The sequence below is a fragment of the Hetaerina americana genome, unplaced genomic scaffold (assembly GCF_022747635.1).
Source record: "Hetaerina americana unplaced genomic scaffold, ioHetAmer1.1.p SCAF_11, whole genome shotgun sequence".
Taxonomy (NCBI): domain Eukaryota; kingdom Metazoa; phylum Arthropoda; class Insecta; order Odonata; family Calopterygidae; genus Hetaerina; species Hetaerina americana.
In genome coordinates this window covers 13,947,475-13,969,209 of record NW_027286181.1, presented here as the reverse complement: position 1 = coordinate 13,969,209, position 21,735 = coordinate 13,947,475, and the positions used below count along the sequence as shown (strand labels likewise).

The window sequence follows — 21,735 nt, the reverse complement described above, 5'->3', positions numbered from 1 at the left end:
AATTTGGGAAATAAAAACTTAAAAAAACTGATACACACCCGCACGGAGAGTGTTAGAACTCCGGTGGAATCCTCCAAAGCTTCCTTGTCCAGAGGTCGCGCTGTCCTCAACTCTCCTGTCTCCGGGTCCAGCAGGAAGTAGTCGTGGGGATCTGAAAAGAAAATAACAATAAAATCAATCAGGAAATCGCAATAACCGCACTGTCCATTGATATATGTATTCTAAATTGAACAAACCTAAATAATGGTATGTTGAATATTAACGCTGGATTTATGAACAACACGCCCGGAAATGACGTCTGAATAAATGGGTATTTAAACACCATTTAAATCATTGTCTTTACGAAAATTAAAATGAATTTATATAGACTATGAGTTATTACAGTATGGTTTTACAATGATTTCGATTGATTGTCACTTATACTGCATCAAGGTAATTTATTTAAGAAACAGTTACACCGTTGACGGATTGGGAAGCGCAACTCACGGTCGCTAAGGATATTGTTTGTCAATTAATGTATTACCATTATTTGTAAAGAATAAGTTATCACATTTTATAGACCCCTTGTTGGCTCTCGTCCCCGCCGCTGGATATTATTCTATACTTATCACTCCAGTAATCCCCGCTATCTTTCCATCTCACCTCGTATAGACCTAAAATATCTATATTTCCCCTGCCCATCTCTCGCTAAACATTCTCCCATTTCCCTGTTCTCATCATTGTCCTAACATTCCACGTTCCTATTCTAACTAATTTGGTCTTTTTCTCCTGCGTCTTCTGTCCTGCTGCTGCTGGTTTTCCCTTGCAAGGGTTTCGTGGGATGACGACCGCGGAAGCCTTGCCTCCGCCGCTGCCGGGCACGACACACGGCCGATTGGGCCGAACCCCGTAGTATATATATATATATATATATATATATATATATATATATATATATATGTATATTTATAGTTATATAGTTCCAGTACTAAGCCCGACGGCGTGTGAAATTCACGCATCAGGGTAGGGGGGGTCAGTTCTTTTCCCTGCGCCGGTTTTGATTTCCGAGGAAGATCTGGTACCCGAACAATCACATAGCTTGGGTGGAACTGCAGGTGCCTGGAGACTTTCCCGGGAATCAAACCCGGGACTTCAACAATCCAACGCTCTACTCCCTGGACTACCGCGACCTACATATATGTAGATATACAAGTGCATATTTCGGTTCATATATTCGGCGCATACATGTATATATAACCACGAGAACCCGTCATATGGCGAAAAGACAGGCCTGTCGATTCATTCAAATGGAAATAGATATAAGGGAAAAGGAGGAATAGGAACATATGTGAAGGACGAAGAAAGGGGAGTTGGGGAAGGTGGAATAGAGCAGATCACAAGCGCAAAAATATTTCTTTGACCGGAACTTGAACACTGGATATTTCGAATCGCCGGGCCGATGCTCTAACCAATTGAGCTATCGAGGAAACGTAATTTACACTGAGATCTGCGTGGGCTTAATATTTGTACGCCATATGGCGGGATTTGGAGTTCATTAACTAGGGCAAAGGAAATAGCTTTAACATATCGGAAGTGATTTGTATCAAAATGGAAAAAGTTGTAGGGGACAAAAGAAGAAGCTATGCGCTAGGCAATTCCCAGAGAGGATGGAATTGACGTCAGGGACGCTGAGTAACGATGTTAATAAACGGCGACAACAATAGCAGATATACCGACGCATTAAACGCAACGAGTTCGTGCCAATGCGACAACAATACCAGGGGACTAAAAAAAGAACAGCCAGTAAGTAGACAATCAATATTCTCACGGAAACTAAACAACAATTTCACCGCATTTGTTGGTGGGGGTATCAAGGAACAATTTACGAATGCAAACACATTATCGAGCTGAAAAATCCCCCTCTATACGGAAAGGCGCTAATTAATTACAACACGTCTGGTTTTATCAAAACATTTGACGATATGGAAATGAGGGCACGGCAAATGGCCGCGTCGAGTTCAATTTGTTTTCCCCTGGGATGAAAGAGTCCCATAGTTCCACTGCGCGACGTATACTTTTTTTTCATCCACCAATGCCCAATTGCACACTTAATGAGATAATTAACGCGTTCATCCTATTATGGACCTGGTAGTAGAACCGCTTTTTTGTAAAAAAAACCCTATCGTGAGGATTTTGCGATCACTGCCTATTGTCGAATACGTACGCTTCATAAATTCCAATTATCTTCGCTTAACTTTTATATTATGTACCAGAGAAAGCATTCGGACGAGTGAGGGAAAGTGAATGGAGGGGATATCGAAAGTTGGCGGTTATAATGTATAAATGGGTCTTATTCAGAAATGGACGCCATTTGTTTCTTCAACAATGCTTTAGGTAAACTCTTGTTGTTTCATTGTTTACTTTCGCATCTCAATTGTTGTTCAATCCCCGTATCGTTTAATCGACAGTGTTTTTATACACATTCATTGTTTACTTTTGTATCTCATTGATTGGTGGCATTATCCAATGAATGTAACGGTTTTGATTCCATTAATCACAAGAATTCCATATAAGCGACATTGCCATGGTTCCTGAAAAATACGATGTCTGGTCAATAAATACGCGAACTGGTGCAATCCTGGCGGCCATGACGCGGACTATAGCCCCGTCCACAGCGGCACTAGTTGCCTGAGACCCAATGAGACGTCTGCGCTTGGCGGATCGTCGAGCTGTGCGTATGCTAGTTTCGGATGTCCTTGTTGTTACTGTTTGTCGAAAAAATGGAAATTGACGAAATCATGGAGCAACGAATCAATATCAAGTTTTTGGTGAAGTGAGGTAAAAATTATCGAGAAATTACTGAAATGTTGACAGTTGCTTACGGTGATAATTCTCTGAAGAAAACATCCGTTTTCATGTGGATTGAGCGCTTTTAAAGATGATCGACAAGATGCCACGGATGATTCAAGGCTGGGACGACCTTCCACCACCTGTGTTGACGACAACATTGATCGTGTGCGGTCCCTTGTCCTTGCCGATCGTCGAAAAATTGTCCGAATGATAGCTAATGAACTGAATTTAGGAAAATCAACAGTGCACACTATTTTAATCGAACATCACGGATGGATACTTCACCATGACAATGCACCTGCACATTCAGCATTGATTGTTCGCCAGTTTTTGGCAAACAATTCAATTATCATCCTCCTTACTCGCCAGTTATCGTCCCCTGAGACTTTTTCCCATTCCCAAAATGCAGAAATGTGATGAGGGGACATCACTGGGAAGATGTGGACACAATAAAGCAAGAAACGGCGAGACAACTAAAAAGCCTAACTACCGAGAACTTCCAAGGGTGCTTTAAACAGTGGAAAAGAAGATGGAATAAGTGCATAGCAACGAATGGAGAATGCTTAGAAGGGGAAAATATCGATGTAGACTAAATTTTGCAAAATAAAGTATCTATGGCCTCATTTCGAGTATTTATAGTATAGACCTCGTATGCTGGGGATAGAGAGGTAGTTTTTGGTGGAAATGTGAAACCTGCCGAAAACATGGGTGAAATAAATCATGATAGGTAGTAGTAAGCTGAAGGTCGAGATAGAAGGGAGAACGTTGGGAAAGCGGAGAACTTGAAGAAGGAAGGGAATAGGATTTCGAGGCTAAACGAAATTAGGAATAAGTTACGAAGTAATGAGGAAGGAGGTTGGACGAAGAAGAATTTCCCACAACATTCACCATACTAGCGAATGACACGCCAGTGGCTCATAATGTATATGACTAAAGATTCTATTTCACTTTCCAAAAAAATTCACTAATTATTCAAATTTTTATTAAATTTGTTCCGCCATTGCTAAAACTATAATAATGATATTAGCAATTAATTAAAAAAACCATATCGCGAAAAAGTACACATGTATTATAAAATACGATCATATTTAGCAATGGCGTATTTTAAAGTTCGACTCATTGTTGCTATGGTCACCTTAGGTGTTTGGGAAAGATTAAAAGTTCATTGTTGAAAGTGATCAGTTTGAAAATAATATTTCATACACATATGCCAGAATTTATTCCTAAAACGTATATATTCTGCCATGCTTGATCATAAAAAATACATGATCGTACTCTGGCAGATAATAAATATTAGATTAATTTAACTTCAAGATTGTGATATGCATTAAGAATTACCAAACGACGTGTTTGAGTCTAAGGTGTCATTTCCTCGTTATCAACGAGAATTTCGAAATATCAGAGAAACTTTTAAAACACTACTACTGTAAAATGGAAGGAAGTGTGTCTATTTTTTTACAAAAAAACCGAAAAAATGGCATTCATCTCTCAAGAGTTATCTAAAAAAATTGAATTCATCCGTATTTTAAACTAATGTTTTTTTTATCGAAGAAATCAGCGTCTTCTTTAAGGGTTCTATGTTTAGCGTCTTATTATTAAGGTAGAGTAAGAGTGTAACTAGGTTTTGGTAAGTGAATTTTTAACAGATGAAAATACTTTTTAGAGATTATTCGTAGAAATTTTCATAAAGAACTGAATTTTTTAAAAACTTTTAGGTGATAGTGGGTTTTATGGAGTCAAAAACAAAGAAAAAAGATCGAATACTGGTGGTGGTGTTGGGTGGCATGGTGACCTCAACCTGCTCACTAAAATTCCCGCCCAACGTGACCTTAACAATCTAATACCATCAACCTGCTGCCCCCTCCAAACGATTGACGTCATAAATGGGACCCCCCCCTCACCATTTGGTGGAATATTTATCATTCCAGATGCAAATGGAATTCAAAATTTTGAATAAATCGGAGGATTTGCTTTTTAAGGGTAAGCTCTTTTTTTACCTATTTTTTCGAGATAAATGTGACTCCATTTTTTTCATTCCATGCGCAAAATGTATGGATTGTCACAATTTAAAGCGTTCGTACAATTAATTCAATTTATTTATACCATTCGGGTGAAAAAAACGTGAATGACGCACGGCGCCATTTAATCGAAACATTTCGAATTATACACAAAATTGACGCGCATGCGTCAGTAGTTATTATTTTCAAGATGCACAATCACCGTGGAAACTTGTTGAAAACAAACTCCTTGCGGCGGATATGGTGTCATCTGTCTCAGAGAGGAAGGACACTTCGTCAGACTTTCCGGACGCATTCAAATTCCAGAGTAAAAGATAATTTTCTTCATTTTATTTGGCACTCTGGAAGTCATCATCGGTAGGGTGTAGGGCAGGGGGTGATTCCACCAAGAGATGCAACATCAAAGTAAAAAAGGGTTGCTTGAAATTAGTTACCAATGAATTATTTAAATAAGGTAGTCCTTTCATTCCATCCAACCTCCATCCAATCCATCCAATAAGTCCTCCCTTCATCCCATCCAACATGCCTAAACTTTTTCCTACCCCTTCCGCGTCTGCCTTTCGTCATCTCATCTACGAGGTGCGTCCGAAAAGTATCCGACCTGCGATTTTTTATTATTTTTTTACTGTGAAGGTGTTGTGCACTACAAATTTGCTCGGAGAGTTCGGACGATCAGAAAAGAACATTACGTTGAAGTTCTGAAAAGATTACGTGATGCCGTGAGAAGAAAACGACCGCGTCTCTGGTCAAGCGGCGACCGGCTTCTTCACCACGATAACGCGCCAGCGCATTCATCGAACCTTGTGTAGCAATTTTTGGCGAAGCACAAGGTTGTACAGCTTCGCCAGTCTCCGTACAGTCCTGACATAGCTCCCAGCGACTATTGGATGTTCAGAAAATTGCAAATGACGCTCAAAGGAAAGCGGTTCGACGACATAGAGTAATGCGACGCGCGAGCTGAAGGCCATTCCAAAATCTGCGTTACAGGACTGCTTTGAGATGAGGAAGCACCACTGGGAGAGTGTGGTTCAATCAAATGGGGACTACTTCGAAGGATGGCGAAGATTAGCACCAATGCGGAGATATGAACGCAGGTTGGATAGTTTTCGGACCTACGTCGTATATATCACAGTCCTCCAAATTCACGTAAAAAATTCAAGTAATGTAATACTATTTACGACAGCTACATGCACTACGACATCTAAGGGTAAAACATTTCTCAACGCAAAAGATATGAGAGCTGATCTTAATTTTTCTCTTTTGGGCAAGAACGTTCTCCAAATCGCTGACAAATCATCGACATGATCGATTTTGACCAATTGAATCGAAATCGAAGAATCGATCGGCATCACATGCCTCAGGTCGGATGATCGGAATCGAATCAGATTGTTAGCATTATAATGTTTGGAAATCTGTTGCATCTTATGTCCTATAGCGTCGTTCCAGACAGTATGGATCGTATCGATACACTCTTCATCGCTGTTTTTGATGTGTTTTGGAATCTGAGTGAGATAGTACCTTGATCAAAAAGTTCCCGGAATAACCACCGTGTGGCGCTCCCATCGTTCCGATTTGAGTTCTGTTTTTTTTTGTTAAATTGGTACATCTGTTGTTGATATTCCCTTTAAATCTTAGTGTCATAACTTGACATTTGCAAAAGTTACGGTCGGTTTTCGGTATGTCCATCAGTGCTTCCTGCGATTTTTCCATTACTTCCTCTCGGCTGCTAAAACGCGTTCCCCGTAATGGTTTTTTAACTCGATTGAACAGAAAGAAGTCACAGGGAGCCAAATCAGGTGAATTCGGTGGCTGTTGGATGGTATTTGTTGCATTTTTCGTCAAAAAATTACGAATAATGATAGCACTGTGCGACGGTGCGTTATCATGGTGCAAAATCCACGAGTTTTCTGCCCACATTTCTGGTCTCTTTCGGCGAATTGCTTCACGCAAACGTCTCATAACGCCCAAATAATACTCTTTGTTTACTGTCTGGCCTTCTGGCAAAAATTCATGATGCACTACACCGTTGTAATCCATGAAAACCGTCAGCATTGCCTTCTTTTTTGACTGAAAACGACGTGGTTTTTTTGGTCTCGGCTCATTTGGTGAACGCCATTCACTTGCCTGATGTCTGGATTGCGTGTCGTACTCATAAACCCACGTCTCGTCTCCAGTAATGATCCTTTTGATGAATGTGGGATCGGATTCAGCCTCGCAAATCATGTCTTTTGCGACGTCAACACGGTCTCTTTTTTGCATGAAATTGAGGTCTTTTGGCATGCTACACGACGGAAACCCAAATCATTAACCACAATGTCTTGGGCGGATCCATAGGCAATGTTCAAGTCCTCCGCTATTTCTCTGATGGTTAATTTGCGGTTATTGACCAACATTTCTTTTACTTTATCAATTTTTTCACCGACTTTCGATGTCGATGGTCTGCCACTGCGTTCATCATCTTCGATTGACTCACGACCACTTCTGAACCGCTCGTGCCACTGGTAAACGACCGTTTTTTTTAGAGAATCGTTGCCGAAACACTTTTCCAACATTTCCAACGTCCGTGCGCCACTAAATCCGTTTTTTACGCAAAATTTAATACAAGTTCGTTGTTGCAAATTTAAATCCATTTCTGAAATTGTAAAAAATCGCCAACACACACAGAGATAGATGTACTCTTGGCTACGTAACTTTTGCAAATGTCAAGTTATGACACTAAGATTTAAAGGGAATATCAACAACAGATGTACCAATTTAACAAAAAAACAGAACTCAAATCGGAACGATGGGAGCGCCACACGGTGGTTATTCCGGGAACATTTTGATCAAGGTAGTATGCTTCCATATACATGCTGTTAGTAACAAGAGGGGCAATAATTAAAGCTAAACGAAATAATGACAACATATTAACATATTGGTCAACTTGGAATAAAAAAATAATTAATTAATAGTTAAATTAATAATTAATAATACGTAATAATTTCCAATTATCGCGGTCGGGTGCAGTTATTTTGGATCCTTATCGTTTGTGAGGAATATTACATTTTTAGATTAATGCTCTACGCGTGATATCTCTAATTTCATCAAAATTATCGCGCTTGACGTTGTCGTACGACAGATATAATAATGCATTTTCAACACCATCTGTTATAGAGACCTGCTTTCAATTCATGGAAGATATTTCATTTGAAATTTATCCGTCGCTCCGTGCTGGGATTCTCGCTCTTAAGGGTTGGTGTAATCCTCCGGTTAATCGGTTTAACCCGGTTGGAGAACCCTGATGTTGAAATAACCTTGGACTCAGGCATTTGGACGCCAAGGTTCACCTGTATTACGCAAAAAGTAGGTTGGACGATGGAAGACAACTTATAGCGAACACTTACTGGTCACAAGTTCGTAAAGGACCTTCCTCGAGTGGCCGCTGTCACCGTCCCGGGCGTTCAGGGTCATCACCAGTGTACCAACCGGGTCGTCCTCCTTCACCACGCCGGTCAGGGAGCCGACGAACACTGGCGGTCGGTTCTGTACGTCCTCGACCCTGACCTCGGCAGCGGCACGGCCCTCCTGTGTGCCGTCCTGGAGGTGAGGAAGAAAGAGAAATGAGAACTATGCATTGCACATTGCGAGAGTACTTTTACATTACGACAATAATTTGGCGACACGGATGGAGTCGGCTCGGCGCAAATTAAAACTTTAACTTAATATTACTCGAGCTAATCTACATTAACCATTAAATATATATATATAAATACATATATGTATATATATATAATATATATATAAATACATATATATATATATATATATATATATATATATATATATATATATATATATAACATAAAACTCGCCGTTTGAACATAGAGATACACTGTATTTTTGGAAACAGTCTACATTCCAACAATCTTTCCAAATGTCGGAATGAAGAGCATTAGAGAATGTATTACATGTTATTCCAGAAATTCGCATTCTTCGTTGCCTTGATCTGGAATGGTTTAGAGCTGTTTCTCTTGAACAAAAACTTTCATGATTCGTTTGCAGTTTCTCCTAGTTGTATCCATGCCAACAACAAAAACGATTATAACAGAAACTTAGTTGTTTTGATTACAATTTCTCCCAGTTGTGTCCATGCCAAAAATGACAACGTTTAAAGCAAAACCTTTTTTGATTTGGATTCGGTATTTCTCCCTTATGTGTCGATTCCAACAATAACGTTTATAACAGAGACTTCATTGTTCTGGTTACGATTTTTCCCAGTTGTGTCCATGCCAACAATAACACCTTTACTAGTTAAAGATTGAGCGTTGATATCATTACATAAAAAGACAAACTTCAAAATGGTGTTTTCCAGGAATGTGCATTTTCTTTTGCGATTCAGATAATATTTCGGATTTGTTCAAGGAATTGGGGCTGAGAGTTAAATCTTAAAAAAATATACAATCTTGAGATTTTAGGGAAAAAAGTCTGGAAAACTCGGCACAGCGGACGAACTTGACGAGAGCGAAATACAATATTAAGGGGTACAAGTAAGGGTGCTTGGGTTTGACCCTCATAAAGAAAACTTATCACAGAGAGAACACTTTGGCAAGTCGGAGCCACCTTGAAGGGACGCATGTGACTTTATTCAACGAGTCGCAGGAAAACAAGTAATGAGACAAGTAAGAGTATGAGAGGTATTAATTCGCACTGTTGAGGTCACACCTGGAATACGTGATCAGTATTCAGGACCTATAAGAGGACCTGCAAGACCTTCGCTTGAATTGAGATGGAAAAGATCCAAGGAAGGAAGGCCGCCTGGTTTGTGAAGATATAAAAAACCATAAACCATAAACACAGTAATCAACCCTAAGGTCGGTTAGGTAGGCGGATGGTAGAGTTCACCCAGTACTAAGCCCTATACGGCGTGTGAAATGCACACATCAGGGTAGGGGGGCCAGATCCTTTCCCTGTGCCGGTTATGGTTTCCCAGGAAGACCTGGTACCCGAAAAACCACATAGCTTGGGTGGAGCTGCAGGCGTCCACTGAGGCTTGCCAGGGAATCGAACCCGGGCCCCTCCGGTCAGCAGTCCAACGCTCTACCCCCTGGACTACCGCGACCCACTGTGAAGATATATTTAACCGATAAGGAAGTGTGCGTAAAAATGAACAATGAACACGTCAAGTCCCTTTCTTCCTGAATAAAAACGATTACGTTCGACAAAGCTGGAAGGGGGCGCATGCACAGAGGAATGTTATCTTCCGCTGCTTAGGTCTCATTTAGAATATGCTGCAAGTATATAGGATCCACACGAAGTTGGATTAATTGCCGAATTGGATCGCCGTGCAGCGTAGAGAAGCTAGATTTATAAAAGGTTGTTATGATAAACTTAGTAGCGTATCCAAAAATATTAGAGCAGCTAGGCTAGGATTCACTCAATGGAGCGAAGGTTAAATTATAGATTGAAACTCTTGTATAAATTGTAAGGAGGTCTCTTTAGCAGGGACGTTGAAAATGTAAAATTACCCCCATCTTACTACGGTAGGAGTGTAAAACAAACATCCCCTTACCTCTCAGTATATTGGACACGCCCCTACCCAGTCTAATTCCAATTTTTTTCAAAAAGCCGTTTCTCTTTCCTACGAAAATATCTATATCATCATCGTTTGTTATCCTTTCCGTTCATTTTATTTTTCCCTACGGTCAATAGTTCCGAATTATGGTCTTCCTATCTCGAATTATACACAAATGTTTTTTTTTAGTTAGAAAAAAGCTGCTTAAAAAAAGATAAAGTCTGATCGGCTCTTGACTTATTATTTTTTTTTTACCAGATTACAAAAAATTAAGTCCCGACTTATTTCTCCGAAATCGCGCCAATCTCCCATGAGTGCAACTTTTGCGATTCGGATTAATTTTGAACCAAACAAAAACGTGGCAACAACGCGAATCGACTATTGATTTGAAACGCATTTTTAAATTCACGTCCAAAGCATATATGTTTAATTTATTCATTTGGCAGAGACTTGGATTTCATTCGGGGCACTTTTCATTTCTATGAATATTTATTAGGGGCATGGAAACCTTATTTTTTCTAAAGTTTTCTTTTTTTTAGGATTACGAGTTTTTCCATTCAGATTCCTAATTCGGTCGTTCTTTTTTTTACAAATTTCGACTGATTCCAAAAGCATGGTGATTTGTAGGCCTTGCATATATGAAACGTTTTTAACCTATGAGAGAAACGTTTTTTGTTAAAAAAGTGATGGGAGTGACGTCGGCAATGAGAGACTTTCTTTGACAAAAAAAAACAAAAGTCCGTCCGAAAACTTCATGATTTTTCATAAATAGCGCCCCAAAAGCGACGCCGCAACAATTTCGGTTAATTTTTACAACGTGGCGTCATCCATTTTAATTAGCCTCCTGTTTATTGCGCGATATTCAAGTTGCCTCATTTTAACAAGCCGCAAATTGAGATTAAAATTTCGCCCCGTACGTGTGAGAAGACTCACCAAGTGATGAAATTAGTATAATGGCGATCGGTGCTTGAACCTTATTTATCATTTCCGTAAGTCCGTAAGCAGTCATCGGCGAGTGGAGAGGTGGATTAAGGCGGGAACTTTCGGTTTTCGGGCATTCAATGGCTGGAAGGCCCTCGGTAGACTTTCAGACCGACGTTAAAACTATCGCAGCTTGCAGTTATGTTGGCCCGCCAGCCAACATAACTACAGTTTTCACATCTTCTTGAAATAGCCACATGTTTCAACCATTTCGATTTAAAAAAATAATCTTTTGAATTGAAAATTTCAATTATAAAATTTCTAACAAAATGGTTCCCAATAAAAGTAGAGCACATTCTTAAAATTCTTCAAAATACTCTTCCCCGCATCAATACACTTGTGGTTACGTGTCTGACACTCCTTAGAAGGCGCGCCTGAAACTCCTTGACGGTAATGTCTCTCAGGAATATTTTAACATGCTTTCGGGTGTTTTCCACGGTCTCCTTATGCTTTCCTTTCAGCTCTCTCTTCAGTAGGGGAAACAAAAAAAAGTCACACGGAGCCGAGTCGTTACTATAAGGGGGCTTTGGGAATCACCGGGCCAGGAAGTTGGCAACGATGAAGGACGTGTGCCTGGGAGCAATGTCATGCCCATCTCCAACGCAACGCGCCGTGTTACAAAGTCGAAAAACACACTTCACGCGGAGGCACGTCTTTCCGCTCAGACTGCTTGGAGCAAACTGGCGACCGGCTGAGTTAAAAGGGCAGACCCCTCACCACAATTCCCGACATGTTTTACCGCACTGCCATTGATAATCGCATCATTATAAAATCATGCGCATCACTTTCATAATTAACCATGTAAGTCATTTGTAGTGGGTACACGTAAATTCCTCTCATGCAAAACCTGGTTCATTTCTCTCTGTATAAGTACACTACTTTGCGTTAGTGTGAAAAGTAAACCAGAATACGAAAAGCTGGAAAGCTCGCATGGAAATGTACAACGAGGAGGAGTAAAGTAATTTTATTTCGAAATTAGAGTCTTTATGGAGTGCTTTAGACAGTATTTTAGGGTCGGGAGGGTTTAGTGGCTGAGAGTATTTGGAGGAGGATGGCAATGTGGAAAGAAAGACGAGAAATATATTGGTCAGCACGGGGATGACCCATCTCCACTTGGGGATGTTCACGAACGTTTTCCGTTATGCAACGCCAAACTAGGTCAACGTTCACATTTATGCCCAGGAGGATCCTATTGAATTCATTTTTGGACAAAAATATGAGGAAAGATGCTTGAAAAGCAGCCGGGAGAAAACGGGTGCCCTTTCCGGAAAGCGCCGTAAGGCTCTGCGCACCAAATATCTTCAGGGAAGGAAAATGAAATATAAAAAAAACTGCAACGCTTCGGTTTTTCGGAAAAAAATAGCGGTAAAAAAAATAGAAAAAATTCTCATTCATATTTTTTAATGTTAAAAAAATAACTTTCCTCTCACATTTTTTCCGAGAAAAAACCTATAACGATTATCTTTCATCTTTTTTTCTTTTTTCCTTTTGCGTGTCGTATTTCACCGCAGGTAAAGGTTAGATGGCGTTTTAATTCGACTGCTGCCGAGGATTAAGAGGCGGACGCAGATAAGAGGTTATATGCCGGGGTTCTCTAGCCAGGGAGGGGGGGATGTTGAGGGTGGAGAATGAACCGGGGGTGGTGCGTGATTTAAGTCCCTTAGAGGGGTGTTTATGTGTGTGTTTGAGGGGGGGTGGGTTCTAGGGTGGAGAGGAGGTCCCAGAATTAAGGGAGGTTTTGCGTAAAGGGGATAAGAAATATCTTAGCAAGGAATTTGGAGATGTGCTCTCTTTTTGGGGGAGGTAAGAAGTTAATCGCATTCCACTATCTGGCCCAACCCTCCCCCCCACCCTCTAGCCACCACGTCTACCACCAACACACAGTTTCAAACCTGAAGAAAATAAATTAAGAATTTTATTTCCTGGCGACAGCTCGGCACATTGTCTTAGTAATCCCACGCATTCCCCGTACTCATTTGTTTTTTTAATAAAAAAACAGTTACTTCAATCGCGACGCAAAATGTAATTTTATGAGAGAGAATTTAATTCATTCGCATTTAAAATAGGTCAAAAGGTCTCCACGTTGAATCAAAGTGGGTAATTTTTTTTAAAGTTCATTCATTACCGTACTTATGACTCTATGACGCAGGCGAACATGATATAAAAGTACACACGCAGTGACTTTGGTGACCCGAAGTGACCTTCATTTACTTGAAGACCTCGAAGAACGGGAGGACAGCATTTATCACCAGTTTTAGTTAAAATGAGGGTTGAATATTGTCTATTAGCCGACGGTAATTGGGTAACGGCCACAGTATAATTATAAGTACCAAATGAAGACAATGGTATATGTACACAGTTTCTAATTATGTATTAAGAATTGGACGCAACACGCAGGATAATAAAAAATATATTTACACAGGAAATCCGAAAGAGGTCTATTATGGCTATGATGACTCATTTAAGAGAAAGAAAGTGTTGATTATTCACTCGATAAAAAATCATCTATCCCTTGATATTCCGATTTCTCCCATAATATTGTATAAAAAGATTTATATTAAATTACTTCCTGTTATTTTAACCTCGAAGTCAATTTGTTTAAATGACATCATTAATATAAAAAATGGAACGTTTACGGTTTTTCCATTAGAAAAACGCAAAAAAGAATATAACTATGGAAGAACATTCAGTGGTTTTTAATAAAAAAGCAATGAATGATTTTGAGAGAGGCGAAAACACCACGTAGTATCCGGGCATACATGTCTTCATTAGGCGTAATTTCTTCAAATGTTTGGAAGAAAATTTACAGCGAGGAGTGATCGTAGGTAATAAAGAAGACCATCCTCTAACAGACGACTATAGTGCAAATATCTTTGCCGCAGAAGGGGGTAGGAGAAGGGGAGGTGTGCAAACACATGATTTCCCGGTAGCCAATATGAACGAGGCCCTTGCCTCGCGCGTTCTCAAATTGCCGGATACCTGCGCGCCATGTTACCAAGCATGCTTTCAAGTTTGCGCGAAATGAACCTGAGAACTAATGACTAGGATTCGTTGAGAGAACCGGCAATAATGCGATGGAACTCCCTCCTCGGGAACATACGAATAGCTCCGAAATCTACCGAAGTGTCATTCGCGAAGATACCTACAGGATAGATTTGTTTCATTCCATACTTCAGTTCGTGGGAGGGAGAGGTTAGGTTAACACGCTTGCGCAAAAAAATCGCTTATAGTCCTCTGTAGGGGAACAGCGCGACAAACTAGGAAGTGGCTCAGACTTCCGGTCACGTGCCCATGACGATAACAACCCACAGAAACTGCCACGATCAAGTTATCTTCAGCTCTCTGGAACTTACAAAGTGAAAGCGGCAAACGACACACAAACGATGACCTAGCCATTAGTATTCAAGCCTCAAAATGACACCCCAGGGTAAATCGTGTCCTGGGTTCACGGGGGAGCTGAAGGTTCTTCCATCCTCACGTATATCCTTAGTAGTTTGGGGAAGTGGACGGTGACAGGGTTATATTCACACGATTTTCAGTTGCGCGGGGTATTACAAGAAGACCGAAAGTTGGGGTGTATCGGGACAGGCATGATGGTCGAATCAATTTAATACGTAAAGGGCCACTAGAAGGATGCATTCCTATCATATTATTGGTAGTCTATAGTTTAAGTTAGATTAATGGATGGATTGCACAAACGATTCCTTGCCTCTTATAACGAAACACAATCCAGCAACCTACTCCACCTAAAGTCCCTCTTCATCTCTGAGTACTTCCTCCCTCCCTTCATCCTGTCCAACATCCCTATCCTGTTCCTTCCCTTTCCTCGTTTACCTAACATTCTCCCCTCTATTACAATCTTCAACATCACACTAAAAAGTTTTTACGAGTCTTTTCTTAACATCTTTACTCAACGTCCCTCTCATCAACTCCTTGTGAAAGCCTCTTTTCCTAGTGCAATTATTCTCCTCCTCCGTCCCCACTGCTTTGACCATGTTCGTTCAAAACCCTTACGAAATACATTCATTATATCCTACTACTTGGTTCATTTTGGGACAGAAAACTTCCGAAATAGGTAAACTATTCCACCTGCTCTCGTTTATGAACTCCTATTTTGATATTTAACTTTCTCTTTCTGGAAAACTACCTTCATAACCTTTGCTTTACTTACATTTATTCTCATACCATATCTATCGCACTCACTTTCTATAGCATTCGGAATGGGGCTCACGGGGCCAGGAAGTTGGTAACGATGAAGGACATGCGGCTAGGGGCATCGTCATGCCCATCTCCAACGTAACGCCCCATCGCTCCGTGTTAAAAAGTCAAAAAACACATTTCACGCGGAGGCACGTATTTCCGCTCGGATTGCTTGGAGCATACTGATAACCGGCTGTGTTGGAAGGGCAGACCTCCCACCACATTTACCAACTTGTTTTATTGCGCTGCCATGAATAGTCGCTTCACAATAAAATCATGCGTTTCACTTTCATATTTGACCACGTAATTCATTTCAAGTGGGTAAATTCCTCTCACGCAAAACCTGGTTCATTTTTTCCTATATTCTGAGAGAGGATGTACACCATCTTGTTTATTTGGATTTCTATATTTGTTGACCTTGTTGTCATGGATACAACTGGGAGAATTTGTAACCAAGAGAAAAAAAAAGATTTTAGCGATGGAAAAACATCTCTATTTCCATTAATGAAACAAAGAAACAGAAGTTTTTTTACAAATATAATCCCTCTATAATTGAAATACGTACGCATAAAAAATGATCGCTCGTGAGGGTCAGCATTAAAGAAGCTATGTCGATAGATTGATTTAAGAAGGCTGACTGGTTATACGAAAATGCAATAAAAAAGTTTTTGGTTTGTTTGTGTTTTGTGATGAGTATTTTGTGGTTTCGACACCACTGAAGATACACACATGGTAAATGTCAAGGGATTCAGGAAGATAGCAGTACGAATATATCATGGTCACGTACAGATTTATGAAACAACACTGAAAATTTATTACTTATTATATACCTCTAAGGGTTTCAAACAGAGCTTACTTCTTGGGTGGGATAATTAGGATTCCATCCAATAGGAAATCTCAACCAATTAGGGTATTCTACCTATTTCAAAGGTCGATTTTACCGGTCACTAGCGTTTATCTATTTCCAAGTATCGCGGGAACTTCCTATTACTTTCTTCATTTCACATGGCCTTCTTCCTGTCTTCATTCTGTCTAAGAAGCCTAATTCTTCTACTTCATTCAACGTTCACCCTTCTATCATGGTATTCAACTTCCAACTGTTTCTCTCAATAATTCCTCCACCTATTTTCTTCTTTTTTTTCGGATTTCCCCAAGTAACTTCCTTTCTTTGCTTAGGCATGTTAGAGACCTCGGCCTTTGTTTTATTCTCAGATAGAACTAATTTCTAAAAAGCCTCCAAACTACGCTCGTCCTCTTGTCTCAAAAGAGCAGGTCTTACTCTCAATGAAGAATTACGTTCCATGTTAAAGTCTCAAATAATGAAATAAAGAACAGTGGAAAAATACGTTGTGTTCTTCAATTCTATGAACATGAAATTCCACAAAGTTGACCCAGAAACCGTCGAATGTCTTAACCTAATGTTTTATTTGCCTTTAAATTCAGTGTACTTCTACTCATTATTTCTATTCTTCTTTTAAATGCCTCTTTCGCGAAAGCAATTCTTCCACTAAAGTCTCCAATTACAACGCCCTCTATTCCACTGATATAATGGCCAAATAAACAAGAAAAGCTCCAATTAATCTAGTTTATTTCTTACAACCTTAACGTTTAAAATTTCTTTCCAATTTTTGGTTATTTCTTCGGAATCTTAGTGTTATTTTCTTCAGCGTTTATCTTACCCTTCCTGTCTTAGCTTATTTTCATCATTCTACTTCAAACCGACCGATCTAAAAAAAAGAAACCTCTACACGCCCGTCTTAATAGGAAATCAATTTATAAAAAAAATAATAATTTTTTTAACTTCACAAAAATTTTGAAAATTTCTCGCCACCACCCTGAAATCCCCCAAAAGACCTATTTAAAAAAATGCACCAATATTCAATTCTTCGGACGTGAGAGAGAGGAAAAAAACGAAAAACGAACCCTAAAAGAAAATCAAACAGAAGAGAAAAAAAATGTCTAAGATTGTTTCTTAGTTCTGAATTACAAACACATTCCCGTCTTTAGCTAGGACCACGATAATTACACGACTCGTCTAGTGGATAGATGACAAAATCCCCAAAAAAAAGGGAATCATTCTGCCAGGACAAAAATATGTACATGGAATAATAACGTCTCTCGTCTTAAGACCAAAGGAACATGCATAAAAAACACTTAGGGTACCATACGGAACTGTTCTCAATTTGATGTCCTTTTAAAGATTAAGGATAATTATCAAGAGTACCCTTGCATTAACACGAAGGACTCTTTTTAAGTATTAAATTTACCGAAACAACCTCCCAAGAGAGAGGCGAGAGAAGAACGTAACTACCAGTCAGCCGACTCAAAAGTGACGAGAGGGCAGAATAAAATATACCCAGGAGTCGAGGACTTAAGCATGTTCCTCGTTCACGACACCGCGTAAGCAGCTATGCGAAAAAGATGTCCTCAGTCTAGTGACGTCGGGAGGTGGTTTGATGGGGGGAGGAGTTAAAATTAAGAAAGCAGAGATGAGAAAGACGTTGGGACACCTCTCGCAATCTTGACAGCTCTCAACATTCATACTAAGCGCTCCTCCCACCTTCTTCCACTTTTCTCTCTCAGCCGAATAAGACGGCATTACTTCACATGATCTTTTTCCTTAACCTCAAACAAGGAAATGAAAAGAAAATTTTCCCGTTCACACAGAAAGATTAAAAAAAAAAACAAATCCGTCCGACAACAAGGTACGTGGTGGAATCCATCCATTGTTGAATATTTCAAAGGGGTATCGCGATTAATCACAAGTACACCAAGTGAATGAGATTATCAAGAAGTAGAGAGACCTATTTTTAAAGATAATTATAAAAAGAACGGGGAATAGAACGTTGGAGAGAACATGGCGTCAGTGCACGGAAAATGTCGTTGCGGAAGCACGCCATCTTGTTTATCTGGAATGCTATACACGGTCGCCATTGTTGCCATGAATACAAATTGGAGAAACTGTAACGAAATCAATAAATGGTTTTCTCGATGGAGGAACAGCTCAAATATCATAAGGGAAACAAACAAAAAACCGATTTACTATTCTTTAGTCTCTTTGACCTGCTTTTTGGCATGTGAAACACTAGCTAAATTGCATCAAAGTTCGACAAAAATGCTTTTTCGAAAAAAACACAAAAATAAACATGGTGTTCTTGTAATTTTTATACTTAGAGCCGGGTGGAACTATCTCAGCCGAAATGACTGCTAGACATTAAAAGACAGAGACATTAGCTAAACTTACTCGTACATCTGCAAATTTCACCCGAATTTCAGACATTCAGGCGACAGCACAGAGACTTTTGGAAATTGTTATTATGATTTGATGGCCTACCATTTGAGATGAACAGAAACTGTACAACGATATGTATACTTACTTGCCTCTCCCAACAAAACACAACCTGACAAAGGAAACTATATTTAACCCCTCTTTAATGACGAATACTTTCTTCCTCCTTTCTTTCCGTCCAACATTCCTCTTCAATTCCTCACCCATCCTCGTTTTCCTAACATTATCTCCTATGTTCACAGTATTCAACAACCCGCTGCCAATAAAATTTCTTTGCATTCAAATTTCCTGCCTCCTTATGATTTATCCCAACAATATCCTCTCCTTCCCTTTCACCATGCCTACCACTTCCTCGTTTGTTTTCCTTTCTGTCCACTTCACCTTCTCCATCCTTCTCCACACCCACGTTTCAAAATTCTCCTCTCGATAAGTGATCTCATTACTGATAATGGCATCACGCGTACCTCTCCCCTTCCTGAACCCAAAGTGATCATCAAAAAAGTAATAATTTGCCCCCCTCTCCATCCACTTATTAATGATCGAATGAATCACTTAAGCTGCGTAAGAAATCAAACTTATTGTCCCATATAGTCCTCATATATAGGACTTTTTTCCCTTTTTCGGAATAGAACCTAACACTGATCCGGGTCTTCCGGACAAATCTCTCCCTCATAAATACTACGAATTAGTCCATAAAATCACCCTCCCCCGTCCTCATAAACCTTTCAAGAAGTTCCTCGGAAATGCTGTCTACCCCCACGGCCTTTTTTGATTTCATCTTCCTTAATGCCCTTTCTATCTGATCGTCGAGTATGTCAGGACGTTAGCTGTCTTCATCCACATCATATTCTCTTTCTATGTCTAACCTTGCCGTCCTAAATTCTTTACCATATAGTTTTTCTATTTATTCTTTTTGGAAATTATAGCATCAAGAACGTTTATTCATTGTTAGGCATTCTACTTACCATAGGTATGCTTCGGACGGTCCCTAACGACTATGTTCTCTTACGTGTTGGAAGAGCTTACTCTCTTGTTAGACTAAATTGTTTATTTCTTCATTTCTCCTTAACTTCTACCCGTCTTGATGCTGTCTACGAAGCATATTCCCTTTCTTCCTATACTCCGCTCAACCAAATGTTCTCCCTTCTATCTCAAGGCCTCATATCAACACACCATTGCTTTTCTCAATATTTCCTCCATTCACTTTCTCTGCCTTCTTTGGGTTTACCCCAGCAACGCCTCCACTTCGTCCACTTATATGTAAACCTCATCATTTGTCTTCCTCTCTGTTGCAACTAGTCTTCCATCTGCATTCCCAATAATACCTGCATTAATTGTGTCTAAAATACGAAGAACTGAAACAGTAAATATTAAAGGACAAGCTAGATAAAGTTCAAGCTAGTGGTATTACATTCAAGTCGATAGGGGTTGGCCAAGAACAACCATTGATGGGTGCATCAAATATAAGATTATTTTTGAACAAAGTGACGAATTAAATGAACAAAATACAAACATCCAAGTAATTACAATCTCCATTGACGGCACAATAAAATCAATGCGATAGATATGAAATAAAAATGAATGTTATCAAAACAAAAGCTATGAAAATTTTCAAGAAAGACGATGAAAAAGTTAAAAATTTAACAAAGGAGGGCAAGAACTAGGGCAGGCGGAACAGTTTACCTATCCTGGAAATGTCTTGGACCAACATGATAACCAGCAGTAGTGATACAATAAGAAGAATTTCGCTAGGCAAAGAAGCTTTCACAACATGTGAGAGATTGGATAACAGGGATGCTGAGTAAGAATATTAAGTGAAGACTCATTAAAACTTCGATATGGAACGCGGTTTTGCAGGGGGAGGAAACGATGGTCGATGAAGCAAGATGATAAGTGTAGATTGATTGGAGATTTTTGAGGTAAGGGTGTGGCTAAGGACGAAAAAGGTAGAATGGGTGGAAGGGAAAACAAACAAGGAAGTGCTAAGCATGGCGAGGGAAGAGAAGGAGGGATTGCTGGGAGAAATCCAATGGATGCAGGGGGGAAGGTGTACAAATTGTGATTGGCGATGGGGATGAGGAAGACTGATGTAATGGGGATAAAGTTAGCAGGTGAAGTAGGGGGAGAAAAATAATAAGAATGTCGGGAGGAATGAAGTATGGGGAATTGTATAAGGGTTTACTGAACTGAATAAAGTTTCCTTTCATCAAAAAACCCACCTCAAAGAAAATAATAATCAACAAATATTCCAAAATACTTGTAACTAGAAACTTTTTCAGAGGAAAAAAAACAGCAAAACCTTTTGGTTATTAATCGATCCAGGGTGAATTCATGAATACGTAAGCAATTCAAGTTTTAATGAATGCGCCTCATCGCAAGTCACTCCAAATATTACGAAGTCACTCCGAATCCATCATGCATTTATTTGATGATGAGATGGAGACAAGTGTCGAAGAGTCATCCATGAGAGAAGTCGGATTCATGAAGACGGTGGATTCGTGATTATCAAGAGATCAATGGATTGGGGAGATCACTCAAAGGCAAGGCCGGGTGAGAGGGAAGAGTTTTGGTTAGGAGAGGGAGGGGATCATTGCAGTAATTGGAGCAAAGATAGGAGGCGACGCATCTCACGGCGAACGGTTGCGTGTGGGTCAAGATTCTGGTTTGAACTCGACGGATGGAACGAAGTGGACGACACGAGGGGAGGGGGGAAGTGAGGTGGTGGGAGGGGGAGAAAGGGGGGGGATGGAGGGAGGACGTCATTTAAGCTGATGGATATACGCAAGCAAGAAAAGAAAAGAAAAAAAGGGAGAAGGCTCTCTCAATAATGAATCCTATTCTAAGGAGGAGCAAAGATGAGTGTGTGT

At 39.9% G+C, this 21,735-nt stretch overlaps 1 protein-coding gene across 1 annotated transcript in view; it reads right to left on the bottom strand.

Annotated features, from left to right (window-relative positions):
- The window catches only part of Cad87A (cadherin 87A), a 627,410-nt gene that overhangs the window by 57,108 nt on the left and 548,567 nt on the right, over positions 1–21,735 (bottom strand). Inside the window, exons 6-7 of the mRNA XM_071599425.1 lie at positions 8,231–8,423; positions 39–151 (exon numbers count right to left, since the gene is read on the bottom strand). Coding sequence (XP_071455526.1) covers positions 39–151; positions 8,231–8,423 — 306 coding nt within the window. The remainder of the gene's footprint in view (positions 1–38; positions 152–8,230; positions 8,424–21,735) is intronic.